General features: G+C 46.7%; 2 protein-coding genes across 22 annotated transcripts in view; one reads left to right on the top strand and one right to left on the bottom strand.

Annotated features, from left to right (window-relative positions):
- Positions 1-25,749, top strand: part of ARMH1 (armadillo like helical domain containing 1) — a 51,339-nt gene that overhangs the window by 17,466 nt on the left and 8,124 nt on the right. For all 18 annotated transcript variants that reach the window (XR_010146788.1, XR_010146790.1, XR_010146796.1 and 15 more), the window contains 4 exons: positions 5,051-5,119; positions 6,012-6,178; positions 8,868-9,064; positions 12,053-12,137. Coding sequence is in view for 10 of the 18 variants with exons in the window: in XM_016961349.3 (XP_016816838.1) it covers positions 5,051-5,119; positions 6,012-6,178; positions 8,868-9,064; positions 12,053-12,137 (518 nt within the window). In the remaining 8 variants the exon portion in view is untranslated. The remainder of the gene's footprint in view (positions 1-5,050; positions 5,120-6,011; positions 6,179-8,867; positions 9,065-12,052; positions 12,138-25,749) is intronic.
- The window catches only part of TMEM53 (transmembrane protein 53), a 70,379-nt gene that overhangs the window by 37,905 nt on the left and 6,725 nt on the right, over positions 1-25,749 (bottom strand). For all 4 annotated transcript variants that reach the window (XM_054682327.2, XM_054682330.2, XM_063781441.1 and 1 more), the window contains one exon: positions 15,277-15,355. In XM_054682327.2, the coding sequence (XP_054538302.1) occupies positions 15,277-15,355 (79 nt within the window). The remainder of the gene's footprint in view (positions 1-15,276; positions 15,356-25,749) is intronic.

Here is a 25,749-nt window from a genome sequence, read left to right as displayed (position 1 = left end):
CTGTCCTTGCCTGAACCCTCTCACCTTCTCTAAACCCCCTCCTTGACCCATGCACAGTGACTTACACCTATAATCCCAGCTACTTGGGAGGCTGAGGAGGGAGGATCACTTAGGCCTTGGAGTTTGAAGCTGCAGTGAGCTATGACCACACCGCTGTGTTCTATCCTGGGTGATGGAGCAAGACCTCATCTCTATAAAAATAAATAAACCCCCTCCTTATTTGACCAACTCCTACTCTATTATTCAGGTCTCAATTTAAACATCACTTTCTCAGGAAGCCCATTTCTGAGTCCCAGGCTAGCTTAGGTTCCCTTCTTATATATATTCATAGACTTCCTCTGCCTTAATAATCATAACATTTTATTGTTATTACCTGCTTAATATCTCTCTTTCCCCCCACTGGATTTTAGATCCAGTGGGCAAGAATCGCATCTGTTCTACTTATCTTTATATTTCTAACATGTAGCACAATGCCTGGCACATGTTTGCTGAGTAGAGGAATGAATGACCCAGCATCTGCAGCTGGGAAGAATTAAAGGTTTAAGTAAACACTGCTCTCTTTCTTACATTTAAGTTATTGATAAAATTATTTTTCAGACTCAGGCCTGTAACACAGGCCAAAGGGAATAACCATGGAATACATCTGTAGGTTTACCCAAATGTTCTTTTTTTGTTTGTTTGTTTGTTTGTTTGTTTGAGACAGGGTCTTCCTCTGTTGCCCAGGCTGGAGTACAGCAGCACAATCACAGCTCACTGCAGCCCCAAACTCCTGGAGACTCAAAGGATCCTCTCACCTCAGCCTCCCAAGCAGATAGGACTATAGGCGTGCACCACCACACTCACCTAATTTTTCTGTTTTTAAAATTTTTTTAGACATGGGGTCTTGCTATGTTGCCCGAGCTGGTCTCAAACTCCTGGCCTCATGCGATCTTCCCACTTTAGCCTCCCAAAGTGCTGGGACTACAGGTGTGAGCCACCACACCCGGTCTGTTCTCAAATATTATTGTGCATAAAAGAGGTTTAAAATGCAGATTACCAGTTACCTATCCACCCACACTCCCAAGGTTCTGCTTTAGTAGATTGAGGGTGGAACCCTGGACCCTTATTTCTAACAAGTACTCTGTGTGGCTACAGTGCCAGTGGTCCACGGGTTATGCTTTGAGAAACATTGCTGCCTATAACCTGGCTCCTGTCCCCACAACTCATGACACTAGCCTCACCAAGTCCCTAGCTTTGTGGCCAAATCTAGAGTTCCTTTTTCCTTCCTTGTCTTACTGTACAATATTTTCCACTTGGCCACAGGGTGAGATGAGTAAGGCAGGGTGGTACAGGTGCAGGGTCAGATCCTGTCTATTTAACACTGTGATGTCTTATTCATTTCATCATGGATTTGTTGTTGTTGTTGTTTGAGACAGAGTCTCACTCTCACTCTGTCACCCAGGCTGGAGCAGAGTGGTGCCATCACAGCTCTGCAGCCTCAACCTCCCGGGCTTAAGCCATCCTCCCACCTCAACCTCCCAAGTGGCTGGGACTATAGGCATGCACCACCACATCCCCAACTAATTTTATTATGTTTTTGTAGAGACAGGATCTTGCTGTTGCTGTTTCCCAGGCTCATCTCAAACTCCTGGGCTCAAGCAACCCCCCACCTTGACCTCTCAAAGTGCTGGGATTATAAGTGTGAGCTACCATGTCTGGCCCATCATGGACTTTTTATATTAATTTGATTATTTTAAATAGTGCGTTGAAATATTATTTGATTACTGAGTTTTTTGGTGCCCCTTTTAATTTCAGACCCCAAGGAAGTGCCTCCCTCACCTCACCCTAGTCCTGGCCTTGCTTGACCACTGCCCCTTCTTAAGCTGTCCTCTCTTCTACCTTTTCCCGCTGTTTCTCAGTTGCTATTGCAGGATCTCTCCCACTCCAATCCCCCACTTAAATGTCAGTGTGTCTGAGCATTCTGTGCTTTTTTACTTGGTCATTGCACTTATTACATTAGGCATTACATCATTCTTCTTCATTTCTCAAGTGCCAATCATAGTGCCTAAAATTTAGTGGGTACTCAGTCAGTGCTTACTAAATGAATGAACCATGCTTTTACTGAACAGTTGTAGATTCAGTGTTCTACACCTAGAATTATTCATAATTCCCTAACTTTTTGCAGCCTTGTCATACAACAGATAAAATAGACTGCGTGATGTGGTAACAGTGTTTTGAATTAGCAAACCCACTTCTCCTACTCAGCCCTCCAGTTATGGTGGATTTTGGAGGAAAACAAGTCAATATAATAGCATCATAGCATCATTATTTTTTGCAAAATTGACTACCACATAGTCCCAATAAGCCTAAACCCTTTTTTCAACCTTGAACTTTCAGAATAGATCAGTAAAACTAAGCATTTCTATATTAAATGATAAAATTAGTTACCATTTATTGAGTCTTTTTCTTTTTTTCTTTTTTTTTTTTTGAGACAGAGTCTCACTCTATTGCCCAGGCTGGAGTGCAGTGGTGCAATCTCGGCTCACTGCAACCTCCGCCTCCCAGGTTCAAGCGATTCTCCTGCCTCAGCCTCCCGAGTAGCTGGGATTACAGGCATGCACCACCGTGCCCAGCTAATTTTTATATTTTTAGTAGAGACGGGGTTTCACCATGTTGTCCAGGCTGGTCTTGAACTCCTGACCTCAAGTGATTCACCCTCCTCAGTGCTGGGATCCCAAAGTGCTGGGATTACAGGTGTGAGCCACTGGGCCCAGCCTATTGAGTCTTTTTATGTTCTAGGCACTGAGATATATACTGTACAAATATTATGTCATTTGGGCCTAACACCCAGCCTAATAGGTGATTGGTATTATTCCATTTTATAGATAAGAAAGATGAGCCTTGAAAAGGTTGAGTAGTTTACTAGCAAATGGTAGAGATAAAGTTAGAACCGGGTGTCTGTCCGAAAGCCTATACACCATCGTGTCTCCTACTCAGTGGACCGTGCAGACCACAGCTCCACCTGCGACACCACACTGGGAGTTCATCTGCAAAGCACCCTCCCTCCATTTGTCTACAAGCCAGAAGGCCTAACAGTAAGAGTTAGAATCCTAGTCAGACTGCCTAGCTTCAAATCCCGGTTCCAGCAGTTCACTGTGGGACCTTGGACAAGTTATTGACCTGAGATTGTTACCTCATGTTACTCAGGAAGTAAATGGAAATGCTAATAGCACCCACTGGAGGGCCATGGTGAGGATTATTTGAGACAATGCAAGCAAAGCAGTTAGCACAGTGCCCCGCACACAATAGGAGCTGGTACTTGTTAGCAACTGCTGATCTTGTGGCCCCAACATTGCTCCTTCATCCCCTGTTCTCTAGATCCAGGACTCAAACCATGTGTTCTGGAACTAATTCCTGGAAATAATAGACCAGAAATATGTATAGTGAGTGACTATGAAAACAAGACTAGCTGGGTGTGGTGGCTCACGCCAGTATCTCAATACTTAAGGGAGGCAGAGGCAGGAGGATCGCTTGAGCCTAGGAGTTCAAAACCAGCCTGGGCAACATAGCAAAACTCCATTCTCCACAAAAAGGAAGAAAAAAACAAACAAAAAATAAAGCTGGCATGGTGGCTCACCTCTGTAATCCCAACACTTTGGAAGGCTGAAGCAGGAGGATTGCTTGAATTCACAAGTCCGAACCAGTCTGGGCAACACAGCGAGACCCCTGTCTCTACAAAAAATACAGAAAAAAAATAGCTGGGTATGGTGGCACGTGCCTGTAGTCCCGGCTACTCAGGTGACTGAGACAGAAGGATTGCTTGAGCCCAGGAGTTCAAGGCTACAGTGAGCTGTGATTGCACCACTGTGCCCCAGCCTGGGCAACAGAGTGAGACCCTATCTCAAAAAAAAAAAAAAAAAAAAAAAAAAAAGACTAGCCCAGGACAGAGGAAACAGAAGGTGACAGAAACAAAAGTTGGCCAGCCTAGCCTGAAGAAAAAGGGGAGAATGCACTGAGGAAGGAACAGGGGCAGAAGTTGAGGGAGCAGGGTGGGGACAATGTAGGAATAAAAAGACCACCGTGTGGGCTGCTGCCTGGCCCCAACTATGGCAGCAACAGGCAGGGGAGCCTGGCTCCAGAGCAAACACTATTTTTGCAGTAAAGAGCCTTTCCTAATGAGCCAATCTGTCTCTACTTCTATTGGCATCCTGGGAACCAGGGTGCAGCAGAGATAATTTGCTTCACACACCCCCCGCCTAAACAAAGCACCATTACCTCCAACCCATTACATTAGCCTTTATCAGCCTTGGAAGCTCTCAGTCATCCTCCATGAGCTGCAGTAATTTCAGCTAATTTCTTAAGTGTTCTAAGAGCCTCTGATGTGTTATGAGCCTAGTAATTGTTGACTGGTTCCTTTTCTGTTGTGGCTTGATTTCATACCTTGTATCTGAGCTGATGCGTGCTTTGGGTACTTAATTATAATGAGGCTTTTTGCAAAGACTCACATTAAAAAATAACATTAAATACTGAGGTTGTTTTAAATCAGAGTCTAATTTATCCACCATCTCCTATTATTCTTATTAGGAAGCCAATTCTTCATAAGGATAGTGACCTCCAGTGTAAAACTTTGAACAAGTACAAAAATTGAGAATTAATGATGAAGCTGGTTCTTTTTAGGGAAATCTAAGAATGAGGCACAAAGTCATGAACTATGCTGACACCAAGGATGCAATGGGCATGGCTTAGAGAGCTTTGGGATATTGACCCCCAGCCTTCTCCAGGGACCCTTAATTCATCAGAGCCTCCTTGTTCCCTAGAAAGCCTGTAAGAGCCAAGGTGGCTGAACTGCCACAGAGGAGCTTCCTGGAGAACAGTGAACAGCCAGCACCTTCTTCCCCCAACCCTGTGTGTACTGCCACTTCCCCTTCAGCTGGTAGCTCCTCTCAGGGTAAAGAGGCACAGTTCAGCTACTTGGCCACCCTGGGCCCGGGGTGGTACCAGAGATCAGGCACAGGCTCTGGCTTCTGTGTGAAAAACCACCCTGAAACTCACTCTTTAACGTGTCATACAGCTATATGACTGACTCATGTTTAGAAAAGCTTCTCAGGTCCATTGGCATCTTCTTATCAGCTGTAAGCAGGTGAGTTCTGTTCTAGCGTGATTCTGGGGGTCTCAGTGGCATCTTAGGCTCATGATGTCTTTGGCATTCACACCGCCCAGGGCCACGGATTCCTGTTAGCAGTGGGTTCCTTGTAGCTCTTGGGATGGGCCCAGAGGTAATGTCCACCGGGCTCCTGCTCTAGTTGCTCCCCCATCCCTTTCTCTCCAGTGGCGCTTCACTAGTCAGCACCCTCTCGGTTGTGAATTACAGAAAACCAACTCATATTGGACTCAGAAAAAGGAAAATTAGTGGCTCACTTAACTGGAAAAACCCAGAGGGTAGAAATACATATTTCAGCCCTAACTAGATCCAGGGCTCAAACAATGTCATCAGTACTTGGCCTCCTTCTCTGTCTTTTCCCCCATTTCTGTCTCTTCTCCTCTGTGTTCATAGACCTCTGTATGCCATGGTCCTCAGGAGCTCTAGACATACCAAAAACAGAGCAGATCCTTTCCACAGCTTCCCAAGAAAGTCCCAGGCTTTGAGCCTCATTGGACCAATTTAGGTCCTATGCCCAGCCCCAAACGAACTTCTGCAGTCAGAAGGGTGACATACCCTGTCACCTCCTCACCCCACCAAAACTACATGGCCCATGAGTGGCAGAGGGGTGATTCCCCAAGTGACAGTTGAGGTGGTATTACAAGAAGAAGAAGAGATGCTGGAATGGCAAAACCAAGAACTGTCCCTAGTATGTAATTCCAGTCTTTCCTGCTGGAAGGAAGAATTTCCACACTCGTGTCACTTTACCTATGGACATTTCCTGGATAGGAGGGCAAAGTATGTGAAGAGGGGACCTTGGGATCTCTTTGAAAGCTCAGTGCAAAGGAACTTGACAAGATTTTTATTTCTACTTTTCTATCCCTCTGGACAGTAATAGGTACCTTATAGAATTTCTTGAGGTTGGAGGTGTCCTAACACTCTTGGAAATACTTGGGCTAGAGAAGATCAAGGAGGAGGCCAAGAAGGAATCTGTCAAACTACTTCAGGTTATTGCGAACTCTGGCAGGACATACAAGGAGCTCATTTGTGAAAGCTATGGTGGGTACTGTGTGTGACAAGATGTGTCTCCCTAGGGGCCTGAATGACATGGTGGCAGAACCCACCACTGCTATAGGAAAAACACATCATGAAACTGGTTGAACAGGAAGCTTTTTGTGCTCCTGTCCATGTCACCACTGGAAGACCCAGATTTATGATTCTCCTGATTCATCATTTGCTCACATTTTTCAGTAGTGGTTTTAGAAATACTTCTTCTTTTTAAATATATCCTCTTTCAGGCATCCATTCAAAGATTTGTTGAGCTGTGGCCCAATATCTTTTGTGAAATTGAGTTATGAGGCCGGGCGCGGTGGCTCACACCTGTAATCCCAGCATTTTGGGAGGCCAAGGCGGGAAGATCACGTGAGGTCAGGAGTTTGAGACCAGCCTGACCAACATGGAGAAACCCTGTCTCTACTAAAGATACAAAAAAATTAGCCTGATGCAGTGGTGGGGGCCTGTAATCCCAGCTACTTGGGAGGCTGAGGCAGGAGAATCGCTTGAACACAGGAGGCAGAGGTTGTGGTGAGTTGAGATCACACCATTGCACTCCAGCCTGGGCAACAAAAGTGAAACTCCATCTCAAAAAAAAGAAAGAAAGAAATTGAATTATGAATAACTCAATAAATAAAATTGAAGGCCAGACGCAGTGGTTCACACCTGTAATCCCAGCACTTTGGGAGGCCAAGGCGAGTGGATCACCTGAGGTCAGAATTTGAGACCAGCCTGGCCAACATGGCAAAACCCCCTCTCTACTAAAAATACAAAAATTAGGCCAGGCGCGGTGGCTCACGCCTGTAATCCCAGCACTTTGAGAGGCAGAGGCAGTCGGATCACGAGGTCAGGAGATCAAGACCATCCTGGCTAACACGGTGAAACCCCGTCTCTACTGAAAATACAAAAAAAAATTCAAACACATGGTGGCACGCACCTGTAATGGCAGCTACTTGGGAGGCTGAGGTGGGAGAATCGCTTGAACCCGGGAGGTGGACATTGCAGTGAGCCGAGATCGCGCCATTGCACTCTAGCCTGGGCTACAGAGCAAGACTCCATCTCAAAAAAAAAAAAAAAGGAAATAAAATAAATTTGAAATAAAATTATGGAATACCTACTGTGTGCTAGGTATATGCCAGGTGCTAGGGATACAAAAATGAATACAATATAGTCCCTGTCCTCAGACAGTTTAGAGTCTGGTGAGAAAAGTAAATAATATAGTTTTTTTTTTTCTTTTTTGAGACGGAGTCTCACTCTATCGCCCAGGCTGGAGTGTGGGGCGCAATATCAGCTCACTGCAACCTCTGCCTCCTAGGTTCAAGCAATTCTCATGCCTTAGCCTCCCAAGTAGCTGGAATTACAGGCATGTGCCACCATGCCTGGCTAATTTTTGTTATTTTTAGTAGAGACGGGGTTTCGCCATGTTAGCCATGGCTGGTCTCAAACTCATGAGCTCAAGCGATCCACCCACCTCAGCCTCCCAAAGTACTGGAATTACAGGCATGAGTCACCACACCCTCAATAATTTTAATATAGTCTATGAAGTGAGGCATGTAAAAGAGATGCCATCCCCCACATCTCCCTTTTTCTTTTTCTTTTTCTTTTTTTTTTTTTTTTTTTTTTGAGTTGGAGTCTCGTTCTGTAGCCCAGGCTGGAGTGCAGTGGCACGGTCTCAGCTCACTACAACCTCCACCTCCTGGGTTCAAGCGATTCTCCTGCCTCAGCCTCCCCAGTAACTGGGACTACAGGCGCGTGCCACCAGACCCAGCTAATTTTTGTATTTTTAATACAGACAGGGTTTCACCATGTTGGCCAGGCTGGTCTCGAACTCCTGAAGTCAAGCCATCCACCTGCCTTGGCCTCCCATAGTGCTGGGATTACAGGCGTGAGCCACAACGCCTGACGAACATCTCCCTTTTTCAAAGCACTTCCCACCCTGCATTCTCATCAAGGTTCTCCTGCCTGTCTACCCCATGGCCTCTCGAAGCCTCAGTGTCTTCATCCATAAAGTGGGAGAAACACCTTCCTCTTGGTATGGTTTCTGGGATTAAGTGAATTAGTATTTGTAAAACCATTTTGCAAACTCCTGAGTGCTATACAAGTGTTATCATGGCCGGGCGCCGTGGCTCACGCCTCTAATCCCAACACTTTGGGAGGCCAAGGTGGGTGGATCACGAGGTCAGGAGATCAAGACCATCCTGGCTAACACTGTGAAACCCTGTCTCTATTAAAAATACAAAAATTAGCCAGGCCTGGTGGCACACGCCTGTAGTCCCAGCTACCTGGGAGGCTGAGGCAAGAGAATCGCTTGAACCTGGGAGGCAGAGGTTGCAGTGAGCCGAGATCACACCACTGTACTCCAGCCTGGGCAACAGACAGAGACTCCATCTCAAAAAAAAAAAAAAAAAAGTTACCATATAGCAATTAAAAAATGCATGTTTTATTTGTAAATTGTGCAGAGCCATTTTAAACTTTAAAACAGGTTTTGACATGCCTATGCTGAAATAAAATCCTCCAGCCACATAACTCTAAGGTAAACAAGACAGTGATGCAACATGAGAACCAGGCCTCAATTTTGCTTTGGTTGAACAGGCTTGGTTGAAGAGCTCTTAATCCTATTCATATTATGTAATCTTGAGTGGGGATTTTTTCATAAATCCCTTCCAATTTAGCATTTCCTCTCTTCTTTGCTCAGGTGTACGATCCATAGCAGAATTTTTGGCAAAGTCTAAGTCAGAAGAGACCCAGGAGGAAGTGCAGGTTCTGTTGGATTCTTTGGTCCACGGCAATCCCAAGTACCAAAATCAAGTGTATAAAGGTCTAATAGCTTTGCTGCCCTGCGAGTCCCCGAAAGCCCAGCAGCTGTCCCTGCAGACTCTCAGGACTGCCCAGGTGAGCCAAGGCTGCATGCTCCTGTGGTTCTGATTCAGATGCAATAATCTTACAATTACCTTCCGCAGTTGCACTCCACACAGGCATGAGAAACGGAGCTCAGCCTCCCACTGCATGTCTGTTGTTCAATCAGCGTTACTTCCAGAAGGCCAAGGTAGGGCAGAGAGTTCATGCCTCCCAGCAGAGTGATTTGTCCTGTTTACTTAAGGATCAGAAAGATGTTGGCAGACTTAAAAGTGGTTGAGACAAGCAACAAGGATGACGAAAGGGCTGTAGAAAAGATTAAAGGAGTCGATTTGATAGGGAAAGAATAATGGTGCATTTGTAGACAGCATGTAAGTGAAGAGGCCAGATCTCCAGTGCTGGGGAAGGCTTTTTTTTTTTTCTTGTTGGCTTTTGCCCTTCTCTCAGACAGTACCCTCGGATGCAAGTGAAAACCGAATTTGGGGCATGGTGAGCATACGAAGACATCGTACCTAGTAAAGAGGGGATAGAGGCTTAAAAAGTGGCTTTAAGATGAACCATCAGACCGGGTGCAGTGGCTCAGGCCTGTAATCCCAGCACTTTGGGAGACTGCAGTGGGTGGATCACTTGAGGTCAGGAGTTTGAGATCAGCCTGGCCAACATGATGAAACCCCGTCTCTACTAAAAATACAAAAATTAGCTGGGCATGGTGGTGCACACCTGTAATCCCAGCTACTTGGGAGGCTGAGTTCAGAGGATCGCTTAGCCTGAGAGGCAGAGGTTACAGTGAGCCAAGATCATGCCATTGTACTCCCTGGGCAAAAAAGTGAGACTCATCTCAAAAAAGAAAAAAGCAAATTCAAAAATAATAATAACTGGCTGTGGTGGCATGTGCCTATAGTCCCAGCTGCTTGGGAGGCTGTGGTGGGAGGATTGTGTGAGCCCAGGAGTTCGAGGCTGCAATGAGCTATGATGGCACCACTGCACTCCAGCCTGAGTGATAGAGTGAGACCCTGTCTCTAAAACAATTTTAAAAACAGATCAGATTATCATCATTATCTTATTTCCACAGTTCCCAGTTATTAAGTGCCTCATACATGCCAGCCACTGTGTTAGGGGCTTATCTACACGCTCTCTCTTAGTCTTCGCTATAGCTGATGGAGGCAGATACTATTCTCCCTTTTTCAAAGATGGTGGAACTGAGCTCAGGAAAGTGTGTTAAGTGACTTATCCAAGGCCACATGCTAAGTAAAAGGTGTTTACCAATCGAGAATTTAAATCCACCCTCTCCTAAGTCCTTATTCTTTCCACATACCACTCTGCCTCTTCGAAAAAGGGCAGTGACAGGGCTGGGCGCAGTGGCTTACTCCTGTAATCCCAGCACTTTGGGAGGCCGAGGCAGGCGGATCATGAGTTCAGGAGTTCAAGATCAGCCTGGCCAGCATGATGAAACTCTGTCTCTACTAAAAATACAAAAATTAGCTGGGTGTGGTTGGTGTGTGCCCGTAATCCCAGCTACTCGGGAGGCTGAGGCAGGAGAATTGCTTGAACCCAGGAGGCGGAGGTTGCAGTGAGCCAAGATTGCGCCACTGCACTCCAGCCTGGAGACACAGCGAGACTCCATCTCAAAAAAAAAAAGAAAAAAGAAAGAAAAGAAAAGAAAAAGAAAAAGGGCAATGACAGTGATAGAAGAAAAATAGGGTTGGAAAATCAAGGGAAAAGAGTTTCCGTAAGGAGGACATGATCAGCTGGGGTCAGATGCAACAAAGGCATTCAGTAAGGGTAGAAGAGAAAGATAGTCCCAGCAGGAAAAGTTTTGGTGAATTAGAAGACTGTCTATGGCAGGAAAAATTAAATCGCAGCAGCCCGTCAAAGGATGAATAGGGGATGAAGAAGTGGCTTCTCTTGGGAGGCTTAGATGTAAAGGGAAAAAAGAGCAATAGCAAAGGAGAAGACAGAGTTGAAGGACGATGTTGTTAAATATGGATGAGCTTGAGGATGTTTAATGCTAAAAGAAAAGAACCAATGCATGGGTAAAGTTTGAGGAGAGAGGAAAAAAGGGGCTGTCTGATGGGATGAGGTTCCTGAGGAAGAGAAGATTTTACGATCTTGGATGAGTTCCATTCTTCTTGCCCTGTGTCCTCTCTCCCCCAATCAGAGTAGCCGGCCTTGTTCCTGCACCTCTAGCAGGTAGCCTCATTTAATGCCTCCTGAGCTAGAGAGTTCAGTGGCAGCCTCAGCCTAGGCCCAGTGACCCACCACTGCCCTCCCTCCCTCTCCCCCATTCACCCAGGCACCTGGCTGTTTGGAAGTCTGCGTTTCCTTTCTAACAGGTAGACAAGATCTAAAGACTAACCACCTTGGGCGGGCACAGTGGCTCATGCCTGTAATCCCAGCACTTTGGGAGGCTGAAACGGGTGGATCACTTGAGGTCAAGAACTCGAGACCAGCCTGGTCAACATGGGGAAACTCCGTCTCTACTAAAAAAAAAAAAAAAAAAAAAATTAGCTGGGCATGGTGGCGGGCACCTGTAATCCCAGCTACTCAGAGGCTGAAGCAGAAGAATCGTTTGAGCCCAGGAGGCGGAGGTTGCAGTGAGCCGAGATCGCGCCACTGCACTCCAGCCTGGGTGACAGAGTGGAAATCCATTTTTTTTTTTTCTTTTTCTTTTTCTTTTTTTTTGAGACGGCTCTGTTGCCCAGGCTGGAGTGCAGTGGCGCGATCTCAGCTCACTGCAAGCTCTGCCTCCCGGGTTCACGCCATTCTCCTGCCTCAGCCTCAGGAGTAGCTGGGACTACAGGCGCCTGGCACCACGCCCAGCTAATTTTTTGCATTTTTAGTAGAGACAGTGTTTCACTTTGTTAGCCAGGATGGTCTGGATCTCCTGACCTCGTGATCTGCCCACCTCGGCCTCCTAAAGTGCTGGGATTACAGGCGTGAGCCACCGCACCCGGCCGGGAATCCATCTTTAAAAAAAAAAAAAAAAAAAGACTAACCACCTTGTCCTGTTGTCTGTCTGGTCAGCCAATCATTGGGACCACACACCCCAGCATCGTGGACTGCGTGCTGAAGGTGCTGGGCACGATGCACCTGGAAGTCCAGTATGAAGGTAGGGAGGCTGCTCCAGATTGCAGAAGGGGGCACCGAGAGCCAGGCATATCAGTTCTCAAAAGCTTTCTCTTAGTCACAAAGAGCCTTGATGTTGAGTGTGGGACAGCCTTGGCAGATGGAAGACACTGGTTCAGAAAATGTCAGTCACACCTATGCCTTGCGTCAGCCACAGGGTGCCTAGGGTGCCTGAACGGTTACGAGAATCTGCCTGGGTCCAGAGCTGGCTGTGGCTCCCAGTCTTATGTGATGTTTCCTGGCTAAACAGAAATCACCCTGAGGAATGTCCTTCTTCTAAGAAACTAAACTGAATAGTCGTAGTATTTGGTTGGTTTTTTTTGCTGGGTTTTTTTTTTTTTTTTGGCAGGGTCTTGCTTTGCTGCTCAGGCTGGAGTGCAGTGGTACCATCATAGCTCACTGTGGCCTCAAACTCCTGGGCTCAAGATATTCTCCCTCCTCAACCTCCCAAGTAGCTAGGACCACAAGTGTGCACTACTACATCCATCTAACTTTTTAATTTTTTGCAGAAACGAGGTCTCACTATGTTGCCCAGGCTGGTCTTGAACTCCAGGCCTCAAGCGATCCTCTCACCTCAGCCACCCAAAGTGCTGGGATTACAGGCATGAGCCACTGCACCCGGCCAGGAGTTTTTTTATTTATTGAGAACTTTTTTTTTTTTGAGACGGAGTCTCGCTCTGTCATCCAGGCTGGAGTGCAGTGGCGCAATCTCAGCTCACTGCAAGCTCTGCCTCCCGGGTTCACGCCATTCTCCTGCCTCAGCCTCCCAAGTAGCTGGGACTACAGGCGTCTGTCACCATGCCCGGCTAATTTTTTGTATTTTTTAGTGGAGACGGGGTTTCACCGCGTTAGCCAGGATGGTCTCGATCTCCTGACCTCGTGATCCACCCGCCTCGGCCTCCCAAAGTGCTGGGATTACAGGCATGAGCCACCGCACCCAGCCTATTTATTGAGAACTTCTATGTGCCAGCCACTTTCCATACATCACCTCATTTACTTCTCAAAATAACCATAAGAGGCCAGGCATGGTGGCTAACGCCTGTAATTCCACCATTTTGGGAGGCCGAGGCAGGCGGATCACCTGAGGCCAGGAGTTTGAGACCAGCCCGGCCAACACAGCAAAACCCCGTCTCTACTAAGAATACAAAAAAATTAGCCAGGGGTGGTATCATGTGCCCATAATCCCAGCTAGATGAGTGGCTGAGGCATGAAAATCACTTGAACCTAGGAGGCAGAGGTTGCACTGAGCCGAGATCTCGCCACTGCACTCCAGCCTGGGTGACAGAGCAAGATTCTGTCTCAAAAAAAAACAACAAAACAACAGCAATAACAACAAAATAACCATAAGAGTACAAAGCCTGGTACATATTAGGTATTCAAATGTTTCCATGAATGAATGGTAAAGATACGTATTTTTATGTTTTTCAAGATACAACAATAAAGCACAGAGAGATTAAGTATGCTTCCCAAGGTTACACAGCTATTGGATTCTAGCCAGATCTGCCTGACTCTAAAGTTTATGCTTTTAACATATAGCACATGGCAGATATTTAAACGATATAATTTCCTTCCCTTTCCCTATAGTGGTTAAGAGGAAGGAGATTCTATTTTCAACAGGAGGAGATTAAGGAAGCGTTCACCGAGACGGTGGTGTTTGAACTGAGCCGTGGAGAATAGGGAGGATTTGGGAAGGTCGAAAGGAGGAGAGGAGTTCGTTCTGGAAAGGGGAATGGGAGAAAGGAAGGCAGACAGGGAAGTACAAGGTGTGTCCTGGGAATAATGGGTGGGTCCTTTAGAGAAGGGATGGTAAAGGTCTATGTCTAGGAAAGGTAGGCTAGGAGCAATGGAAGGGCACCTGGAATGCCGTGTAGGTAGGTGGCAGTCTCTCCAGTATGCAGCATGGAGCCGCTGAAAAGTGAGCTGTGCACAGGTGAGGGCTGAGCGAGTGCAGTGCCTCCGAAGATGGCCTGGGTGGTGCTGTGCCAGGTGGGTCAGAGCCACAGGGAACCACTTGAGGCTGGAGGCCAATTAGGAGGCATTTGGGGTGGTTCAAATGACAAAATAAGAATGTGCTGGCCCAGCTGGGTACATAGTCCCAGGAAGAGAGCATGGACAGCACAGGGGACTGCCTGGTGAGGAGAATGAAGCAGCTTATGGATGTCACACTAGGCAGGGCCCAGGAGACCGGGACAGACAGCCCCAGTAAGCAGGAATGGTCTGGGCATCAGTATAGGGATAGGGACTCCTGTGTCCAGGATGACAGGCTGAGCCCCAGGTTCAGGAAGCCCGGGGAGGAGAGCATAAGGAGCAGCCAGGCACTGAGGTTCAGGTACGCAAGTGAGATCCTGGGGAAGATCAACAAAGCTCTGGAGGCCACTTCCAACCTAGGTTATTTTTGAGCAGCAGTGCTTAAACTGAATGTCAGGCATGTTATTCCTTCAGCAACATTGTCGGTTTTGTATTTTTTGACCCCTGCAAGGTCTTTGTGCATATGTGGGCCTTGTATGTTGAGAAATAATGCTATGCTAAAATCTGTTAGCAGCTGGAGCAGAGTGTCCTGGCTGGAGAGGAGTTGCCAGTGAAGGGGTAGAGTGGTACAGGGACCTAAGTAATAGTCAGACCCTGCACCAGAGGGTTGTCACTGGCATTGGAGCAAGGGGATGACCTGGTAGTAGAATCATGTTAGGAAGCTTAATCAAACAATCCCAAAGACTAGATTGGGTAGCACTGACACCTTCCTCTCCCCACCTCACCTCTGTATGGCAAACTTGCCCACTCCTCCTCATCCATCCATCACTTCTCAGCTTAAGCATTGACTCTCTAAGCCCTTCCCTGACCCTGCCTTCAACCCCTGCCCAAATGTCAGCCCTTCTTCCTTTGAACCACCCCTGCCCCCACCTCCCCTCCTTTAACCCCCCTCCATCAGAGCGCTGTTCTCTAAAATGGTACCTTCCCCTTACATAGACTGTGTGCAATTTCAGCTCAGCCATCATGGCTTTTATCCTTATATCCTCAGCACAGTCCCCAGCATGTTAGGTCCTCATTGCATGTTTGCTGAGTGAGTGAGTGAGTGAGTGAGTGAGTGAGTACTGCACATATGCACTGCATTAGTGATTACTCACCTCTATGCCTTTCTCCTCCAGACCTCTGAGCAACTCCAGGGAGGGACTGGGTCTGATTCATCTTTTTCCAACTCAGGACCTGGAACATAATGGGTGCTCAGTAGAAGTCTGTGAAAAAAAAATCTTATTTCTTTTTTGAGGCAGGGTTTCACCCTGTTGCCCAGGCTGGAGCACCGTAGCACAGTCATGGCTCACTCCAGCCTCGACCTCCTAGGCTCAAGTCATCCTCCCACCTAAGCCTCCCAAGTAGCTGGGACTACAGGCACAGATCACCATGCCCAGTTAATTCTTTGTAAAGATGGGGTCTCCCTATGTTGCCCAGGCTGCCCTCAAACTCCTGGGCTCAAGTGATCCTCCTGCCTCCACATCCCAAAGTGCTGGGATCACAAGCGCAAGCCACTGCACCCAACCAAAACAAAACCTCTTATGCTGATGAAGTCCTCCAGAGTTGTAACTGGCCACAGCTTCTTCCAATATCGGCCTAAGTTAGAGTCCTTCTGCATTTATTCAGTAACAACTAACAGCGTGGAAGAGGCAGTGGGAACGTGACTCTGTGACTGCATTTGGTTTGTTATAGGACAATGTGATAACAATGAAACTACGTGCCTCAAGGTAATTTCAGATATACCAGACTCATAACAGGTGCGCACAAAAAAAATGTCTGTTGAATGAATGTATTATTATTTTTTTAACCAGGCGCTTCAAAATAGTCTTCCTATAACTCCAAATGTAGAGAATGCGTATGCAATGATTTCCCACTAGGGGGCACTGTTTCACATGGTTAGAGTAGACCGGAAGTTAAGGGAGAGAAGAAATTCGCACGCCTTCAGTTTCCACTGAAACTCCGCCCGAGGGAGGGAAGGAAAGTTCCTACGGGTCCTACATGTGGTCCTAAACAGTGGGTGACCGGAGAGGATTAGAGAGTAATTTCTTTGAGTTTGAGTATACCAAATTTTAAAACCAGAGTGAAGCCCTAGGATGCTGGCAGTAGTCAGCATGGAGAAGCAGCCTGTGTCCAAGAGGAGCCTGAGTGACTGCGGGGAGAAGAGTTTAGTAGGTGACAGGGACTGATCTCAAAAGGGCAGGGTTGGTTTGTTTCTTTAAACAAATATTTACTGAATATCTGTGATGTGCCAAGAACTGTACCAGACACTGGGGTTTTGTGTTTGCTTGTTTGCATTGAGAAGGGGAAAACTGAATGTCTTGGAAGAAGGGTCGGGGGTGCCCACTCCACTCCCATGTGGCATGTGTGTGGGGCAGAGTGGGAGGTTATTGGCATCCTTCCCTTAGAAAGCTACAGGGAAAGTGGCATCCTCAGGGCAGTGTCCACTGACAACAGGAGGCGGAGGGGCTTAGGGGGCCTGGCGATTGTTTATCTTACAGTGGGTGTCAGTGATGGAGGAAGCTGCTGGTGGCGTCACCTCCTTTTCTATGAAGAACGCCACCTTCCCCCACCAACCTGCCTGACCGGTGAGTCAGGTTAGCCACGTCCTCTGCTCTCCTTCCCATTATGAGAGTGTCCCTGGTTCCTATCACAGGCCCTCTCTTCTGCTTATTCTCTGAAGCACATTCCCTCAAAGACTTCCCTTCTGTAGCTCGCCTCTCCCTTTTTCTCTGCTGGACCATCTCCATTGACGTGCAAATATGCTCTCTATCTTCCATTTTTAAAAGAGCCCCTCTTTGGGAATTTATGGATTAAATGAGACTTAAAAGACATGTACCAAAAAGGTAAAATTATAGCATTTAGGGATGTACACCCCTCCTTGACCCCAAGTTGCCCCCCAGCTATTCATTTCTTTACCATTTCCTTCCTACTTGACCTCCCAGCTGCTTTCGACCCAGTTGATCACTCCCTCACTTTCTTTTGTTGGCTTCTGTGATAGAAGTTTTCCTCCCACCGTCTGGTTCTGCCTTAGTCTCCTTTGCTTGTTTCTCCTGTTTCTCTACCAGACTGTTAGGTCACCCTCTTCCTTCTCATCTCTGTATACTTTTTCCCTAAGTGGTTTCCCATGTGGATGTCTAACAGACAGCTTAAATTTATGGCCAGAATTCTTGAGTTTCTTCCCAAAGCCTGTCCTTCTTGTTTTCCCTATCTCAGGCAGGCGCGGTGGCTCATGCCTTTAATCCCAGCACTTTGGGAGGCCAAGGGGGGCGGATCACAAGGTCAGGAGATCGAGACCATCCTGGCTAACACGGTGAAACCCCATCTATACTAAAAATACAAAAAATTAGCCGGGCGTAGTGGCATGCGCCTGTAGTCCCACCTACACGGGAGGCTGAGGCAGGAGAATAGCTTGAACCCAGGAGGTGGAGGTTGCAGTGAGCTGAAATCATGCCATTGCACTCCAGCCTGGCAACAGAGTGAGACTCCATCTCAGAAAAAAAAAAAAAAAAAAATTATCTGAGCATGGTGGTGCGCACCTGTAGTCCCAGCTACTCAGGGAGGCTGAGGCAGGAGAATTGCTTGACCCAGGAGGCGGAGGTTGCAGTGAGCCCAGATCATGCCACTGCACTCCAGCCTGGGTGATAGAGGGAGACTCCATCTCAAAAAAAAAATTGCTGAAAATATGCTAACAAATATGTATAAGAATCAAGTCCATGGTAAAATGGAACTGTTTATGAATTTGGAAAATGGTCATTTGTAGAATACAATTTTTGTCTACTTGACCTAGAACCTGGAATTAACTTGACTTGCTAATAAAATGATCATTTCATATATTAATAGCGAAGTTGAAAGTATGGTTCATCAGCCCCAAAGTACAACAGTGGGGCTTGTAGCTGAGCGAACTCTCACGCTAACACAGTGGAATCCTCTAGAGACGCTAGTGCAGGGAAACAGTGGCCCTAACTGACCAAACCGAACAGACATGGACAAGGCTTTGAATGTGTGACACCTCCCCTGGCCCCCTGAAACCTGGAGAGACTGGTGGTCGCAAGAACCTCATTGTTAGTTTCCTTCGGTTCTTGGCTGTGTAAAGTTACTTAGGTTCCTAATTCTAAGAGGTATGATTGATCTAGAAATTAATCACAGATTGGCCGGGCGTGGTGGCTCACACCTGTAATCCCAGCACTTTGGGAGGCCAAGGCGGGTGGATCACGAGGTCAGGAGATCGAGACCATCCTGGCTAACGCGGTGAAACCCCGTCTCTACTAAAAATACAAAAAATTAGCCGGGCGTGGTGGCGGGCGCCTGTAGTCCCAGCTACTCGGGAGGCTGAGGCAGGAGAATGGCGTGAACCCAGGAGGTGGAGCTTGCAGTGAGCCGAGATTGCGCCACTGTACTCCAGCCTGGGCGACAGAGCGAGACTCCGTCTCAAAAAAAAAAAAAAAAAGAAAAGAAATTAATCACAGATTTGGTTTACTTCTTTCTTCATAAAAGCACATTTTTTAACTGAGATGACATTCACATAACATAAAATTAACCATTTTAAAGTGAACAATTCAGTGGCATTTAGTATACATTCACAGTGTTGTACAACCACCATCTCTATCTAGTTCCAAAACATTTTCATCCCCCCAAAAGGAAACCCTGAATTCAGCGAGCAGCTATTCCCCTTCCACTCCCTCCAGTCCCTGGGAAGCCCCAATCTTCATTCTGTCTCTATGGATTTACCTATTCCATATATTTCACATAAATGGAATTATACAATACACGACTTTTATGTCTGGCTTCTTCCACTTAGCATAATATTTTCAAGGTTCACCCACATTGTAACATGCATCAGTACTTCATTCCTTTTTGTGGCTGAATAATATTCCGTTGTATGTATCTACCACAATTTGTTTATCCATTCATTCATTATTAGACATTCGGGCTATTTCCAGCCTTTGGCTCTTGTGAACCAGTGCTTCTATGAACATCCACATACATGTAATTGAGTACCTGTTTTCAGTTCTTTGGGGTATATTACCTAGGAGTGGAATTGCTGGATCATATGGTAATTCTGTTTAACTCGTAGAGGAACCCACTAAACTGTTTTCCACAGTAGTTGTACCATTTTACATTCCCAGTAGCAGCAATATATGAGGATTCCAATTTCTCCACTTCCTCACCAACACTTGTTATTCTGGGGATTCTTTAATTATAGCCATCTTAGTGGATGCGAAGTGCATTTTCCTAATGAATAAGGATGTTGAACATAGACGTGTTTCATAGACTTGTTGGCCATTTGTATTTCTTCTTTGGAGAAATGTCTATTCAGGTCCTTTTTCCATTTTAAAATTGGTTGTTGGGTTGTAAGAGTTTTTCATATATTCTAGTTTCTGTGCTCATCAAATATATGGTTTCTCCCATTCTGTAGGTTCTTTTCACCTTCTTGATAATGTCCTTTGTTGTTTTCATTTTCAATGATTTAAGTTTCTCATTTATTCATTTACTTATTCAAAAAGAATGGCACTGGGGTGGGCACTGAGAGTATAGTGACAAATGAAACAAGTCCTTGTTCTCACAGAGCTTTGTTACAACAGTAATACTAATGGTAATGTTAACTCATAACTACTACTAGTGACCAACAATGACTGTGTGCCCAGCATTGTTCTAAGCTCTTTTATCATCTCATCTATTCCTCAGAACAACTCTGTGAAGTAGGTACTATTTTCATCCCCAGTTTACAGATGAGGAAACTGAGGCACAAAGCAATTAAATAACCTGTCCACAGTCTCAAAATGATAAATGAGAAAGCTGTAGATCGAACCCAGTCAGTCTGCCTCCTGCGCCCATCCCCTCACCACCACACTATTCTTTCTTCAGTATTAGAACAAGACTTGCCTTGTTTTTACCAGCTTTGAGAAGTAGATAAAAACCCAAGGACACCCTTTTAATCCCAGCACTTTGGGAGCCCGAGGCGGGCAGATCACTTGAGGCCAAGAGTTTGAGACCTGGCTGGGCGCAGGGGCTCTCACCTGTAATCCCAGAACTTTGGGAAGCCAAGGTGGGCGGATCACCTGAGGCCAGGAGTTCGAGACCAGCCTGGGCAACAAGGTGAAATCCTCTCTCTACTAAAAATACAAAAATTATCTGGATATGTGGCAGGAGCCTGTAATCCCAGCTACTTGGGAGGCTGAGGTAGGAGAATCACTTGAACCTGGGAGGCAGAGGTTGCAGTGAGCCAAGATCGTGCCACAGCACTCCAGAGTGGGCAACAAGAGCGAAACTCCATGAAACTCTGTCTCTACTAAAACTACAAAAATTAGCTGGGCATGGTGGCTCACACCTGTGGTCCCAGCTACAGGGAACCGCAAAAAAAAAAAAAAAAAAAGGACAGACAACATTGTTAAGATTACAGTAAACCATATTTTTAAAATTATGTTTTCTTAGCTTCATACCCCTCACAGGATTAAGCAAATACATCAGGATTTCTTCTTTTTTCTTTTTTTTTTTTTGAGATGGAGTCTTCCTCTGTTGCCCAGGCTGGAGTGCAGTGGTGCGATCTTGGCTCACTGGAACCTCTGCCTCCGAGGTTCAAGCGATTCTCCTGCCTCAGCCCCCCAAGAAGCTGGGATTACAGGCATGTGCCACCACGCCCAGCTAATTTTTGTAACTTTAGTAGAGACAGGGTTTCACCGTGTTGATCAGACTGGTCTCAAACTCTTAACCTCAGGTGATATACCCGCCTCAGCCTCCTAAAGTGCTAGGATTACAGGCGTGAGCCACTGCACCGCCTGGGTCTCATTTAAAAACTAGTGTTTTTGCCTTACAGAACATTATGCCTTTGCTTTGCACTTTTTTTTTTTAAGACGGAGTCTCGCTCTGTCACCCAGGCTGGAGTGCAATGGCAAGAGCTACTGCGCCCGGCCTTTTTCTTTTTCTTTTTCTTTCTTTTTTTTTTTTTTTGAGACAGTCTTGCTTTGTCACCCAGGCTGAAGTGCAGTGGCATGATCTTGGCTCACCGCAACCTACACCTCCTGGATTCAAGCAATTTTCGTGCCTCAGCCTCCCGAGTAGCTGGGACCACAAGCATGCAGCACCATGCCTGGCTAATTTTCATATTTTTAGCGGGGATGGGGTTTCACCATGTTGGCCAGGCTGGTCTCCAACTCCTGGGCTCAAGCGATCCACCCGCCTCGGGCTCCCAAAGTGCTGGGATTACAGGTATGAGTCACTGCACCCCACCCTGCTTTGTACTTCTCAGCTGACATGGGCAGTAATTTTAGCCTTTCCTGCTGTATAAGAGGCCACCTGTCCTGTACAGCTTCATTGAACAGCAGTCAGAAGGCTCTGACACTGAGGGAGACTTTCACATAAAAACCTGCTATTTTTAAAAGATGCATTACTTCCCCAAAAGTATATGAGCACTTCAACTGTGACACTTTATTCAGCGTTTATAAAAGTCTATAAAACAGTCTTCCAGGGGATTTAAGTGAAAATCTTGGGGGGAATCTTATTTCTAACTTCCCCATTTGTCTGCCCCTCAAAACATCTGCATCCTGCCCTTGCCTTATACTGCGTCCTTTTTGAGGACACTGGTGCTTGACTCGAGTCTCAGGGATAGTTCAAAACATCAGTACACGGACTGGTTGGGCTGGGTGAAAGCAGATACCAGTGGAAGACACACCATAGTAATTCTTGATCCAGCAATAAAAATACCACCATGGCACATACATTAGTTACTTTGTTGCCTGGCTTTAAAAACAAAAGGTATGCATAAAATATATTTTTATCGTTTCAACATTGAGCTTTGAACAGGATGTAGTTAAAGAGGTAGCAGAGGGCCGGACGCGGTGGCTCATGCATGTACTTTGGGAGGCTGGCGGATCACGAGGTCAGGAGATCTAGACCATCTGGCTAACACGATGAAACCCTGTCTCTACTAAAAATACAAAAAAATTAGCCGGGCGTGGTGGCGGGTGCCTGTAGTCCCAGCTACTTGGGAGGCTGACGCAGGAGAATGGCGTGAACCCGGGAGGCGGAGCTTGCAGTGAGCCGAGATTGCTCCACTGCACTCCAGCCTGGGTGACAGAGCGAGACTCCGTCTCAAAAAATAAATAAATAAATAAATAAAATAAGAGGGAGCAGGGGCCAGGCCTGGTGGCTCATGCCTGTAATCTCAGCACTTTGGGAGGCCGAGGCAGGCAGATCACCTGAGGTCGGAAGTTCGAGACCACACTGACCAACATGGAGAAACCCCTTCTCTACTAAAAATACAAAATTAGCTGGGCGTGGTGGCGCATGCCTGTAATCCCAGCTACTTGGGAGGCTGAGGCAGGAGAATCCCTTGAACCTGGGAGGCGGAGGTTGCGGTGAGCTGAGATCGCGCCATTGCACTCCGGCCTGGGCAACAAGAGTGAAACTCCGTCTCAAAAAAAAAAAAAAAGGTAGCAGGGTATACAGAAATCAGAGACAGAATTAATTACAGAATGTCAAGAAGATGCCTGACACTGGTCTCTTCCTTTTTTTTTGAGGCAGGGCCTTGTTCTGTCACCTAGGCTGGAGTGCAGTGGCGCATGCACGGCTCACTGCAGCCTCAACCTCCTGAGCTCAAGTAGCTGGGACTACAGGCACATGCACTATGCCTGGCTAATTTTTTTTTATTATTATTCTTTTTAGAGATGGGATCTCACGATGTTGCCCAAGCTGATTTGACTGTCCCCGGCCTTTTTTCTTTTTCTGGGGGGCGGGGGGAAACAGTTTTAACTGTTTCCCAGGCTGGAGTTGAGTGGCTTGACAGCTCACTGCAGCCTCAAACTCTTGGGCTCAAGCGATCCTCCCGCCTCAGCCTCTTAAAGTGTTGAGATTGCAGGCATGAGCCACCACGCCTGACTGGTCTGTTTCTTACAGCAGTGCAACGTGCCAAACACGTTCATGCTAGTGCCCTGCTGGAAAAGGAAGCAAACCTCGGTAAGGAAGCGCACTTCTCATATGTGTCCAGTAGGTGGCCGTCTTGTCTGGACCTGCAGAGAAAGACCCGGAACCCTGGTTTTGCAAGGCTCTGGGATCAAAGAATTATAAATGGCTCTGGGATCAAAGAATTATAAATGATCAATGCTGTTAGCACCCTGGAAATGGCTGCATGGAATATCCACAGTTCCCAGGTACAATGCCATTTCTATGGCTCCTTCTGCCAAAGGAATACTAAGCCTGCTGCTACAGCCCTGTCTCTTGTTCATTGTGGTTTCCTGGGCAAGTCATTTGTTCTTGGTTTCTTCGTCTATTCAATGAGATGATCAGACCAGTGATCACTGAGGTTTCCTCTAATGCTGATAGGCTGTGGATTCCAAAGTTCCTCTTCGGATTGGAGGAATGAATTTGTCTCCTGCACCACTAAAGTTTCCATGGAGTGTGAGTGGCTAGGACCTCACATCTGTTTTTTGTTTTTTTGAGATGGAGTCTCACTCTGTCGCCCAGGCTGGAGTGCAGTGGCACAATCTCAGCTCAATGCAACCTCTGCCTCCCGGGTTCAAGCAATTTTCCTGCCTCAGCCTCCTGAGTAGCTGGGATTACAGGCGCCCACCATCACACCTGGCTAATTTTTGTATTTTTAGTAAAGACAGGGTTTCACAATGTTGGCCAGGCTGGTCTTCCAACTCCTGGCCTCAAGTGATCTGCTCGCTTCAGCCTCCCAAAGTGCTGGGATTACAGGCGTGAGCCACTGCACCCAGCCACATCTGTTTCATTTACTGCTGTTTCATCAGCACCAGCACTGCACCTAGCACGTGCTCAATCCCTGTTTGTCAAATGCATGAGCATGGGCCCCACAGAGCATCCTCTCAGCTTCATGGGGCCTGAACTCTCAAACATTCAAACCCTCCTGATGATACCTCCTCCTTGAATACTCTCATCCTCCTTCCTGAACCCATACTCTCCTGGCTTCCTCCTATGGCTCTAGAAACTGCTTCTCGGTCTTTTATACATTCCCATTCCTCTACCAGTCCCCTAGGTGTCAGTTTTTTTTTTTTCAGCATTCAACTCCAGGTCCTCTTCTCCTTCTTTGCTGTCTATGGCCCCTCGTTCACTCCCACAACTTTAATTACCACGACTTTATTTACCACCTACCACCTTGATGACAGAAACAATAGTCGCTAATCTTTATAGAGTGTTAACTCTATGCTGGATACTGCCCTTGATCTTTACTCATTTACCCCTCACAACAAGCCAAGGAGGTGGGCACTATTATTTTCCCCATTTTATGGGTGGAGGACAGAGTAGTTGAGTGACCTCTCTACAGCTCTAGACCCGTGTGTCCATTTGCCTTCTGAACACCTCCCCTCAGATGTCACCAGTGGACTTCTGATATTCCAGTTCCAAAGCTTTTCTTCTCCAAGGTCCCAATCTCAGTGGAAAGTACCCAGCTGCCCAGGCTAGAAATATTGGTAATTGTCTTGTCTTTTTGCTTCCCACCTTCAACCAACTTCTAACAAGACCAGTCAATTCTAACTCTTCAATATTCAGATGTGTTCCCTCTTCCCCATTCTGTCTCCACTGCTGTAATTCAGGTCTTCATACTGCTCACCTGCACTGGCCTCTACACCAATCTTCATCTGTCCAGTATGGCGCCCACACACAGTTCATTTTCCTAGTCCACTACCAGAGTGGAGGCAGTAGACTTAGTGGTGAAGAATATGGGACTTGGAATCCGAACTATTCTTTTTTCTTTTTTTTTTTTGAGACGGAGTCTCACTCTGTAACCCAGGCTGGAGTGCAGTGGCGCGATCTCAGCTCATTGCAACCTCTGCTGCACAGGTAAAAGATATTCTCCTGCCTCAGCCTCCCAAGTAGCTGGGATTACAGGCACCTGCCACTGCGCCCAGCTAATTTTTGTAGTTTTAGTAGAGACGGGGTTTCACCATCTTGGCCAGGCTGATCTTGAACTCCTGACCTCGTGATCCAACCGCCTCGGCCTCCCAAAGTGCTGGGATTACAGGCGTGAGCCACCACGGCCGGCCTGAAATCAGAACTATTCTTATTAGCTATCTGATCCTGAGCGAGCTACTCAACTTTTTTGAGCCTTCCTTTTCTCTGAAATGAAATGAGAAAAATGCCTGCTGTATCGGGTTGTTGGCACATGCATAGCCCTGCAGAAGCTGGGGCTGGCCTGCCTCCACAGGCTTAGCTCTGATGCATGACCCAGCATCCCTGTTTCCCAGCCAGATCTCCCTTGCCTGGCCACAAATGTGACATGGCACTATCCAACATGGCACTTGCCACATTCTACATTCCAGCCCCTCCCTTCTCCCTATGGTTTTGCCAATTCACGCATCACCGTCTCCAAGGAATCCTTCTCCTGATTCTCCATCCCCTATCATCTCCACTCCATCAACCAACCTGGCTTCCTTTGTGTTCCCATGGCCCTGATAACACTGCCTCATAAATGCCAGTTTCCCTATTGGTATCCCCCACTCAGCTGTGATGTCCCTAAGGCCAGTGATTAGATCTTCTTCCTCTTCATAGCCCTAGCCCAGAGGCCTGGCACAGACAAGATGCTCAATGAGAATTTTGTTAAATAAATGGATGAATCAATGAATAAATCAGTGATT

Source organism: Pan troglodytes, chromosome 1 (genome assembly GCF_028858775.2).
Source record: "Pan troglodytes isolate AG18354 chromosome 1, NHGRI_mPanTro3-v2.0_pri, whole genome shotgun sequence".
Lineage (NCBI taxonomy): Eukaryota > Metazoa > Chordata > Mammalia > Primates > Hominidae > Pan > Pan troglodytes.
This window is presented reverse-complemented; position numbering and strand designations above follow the sequence as displayed.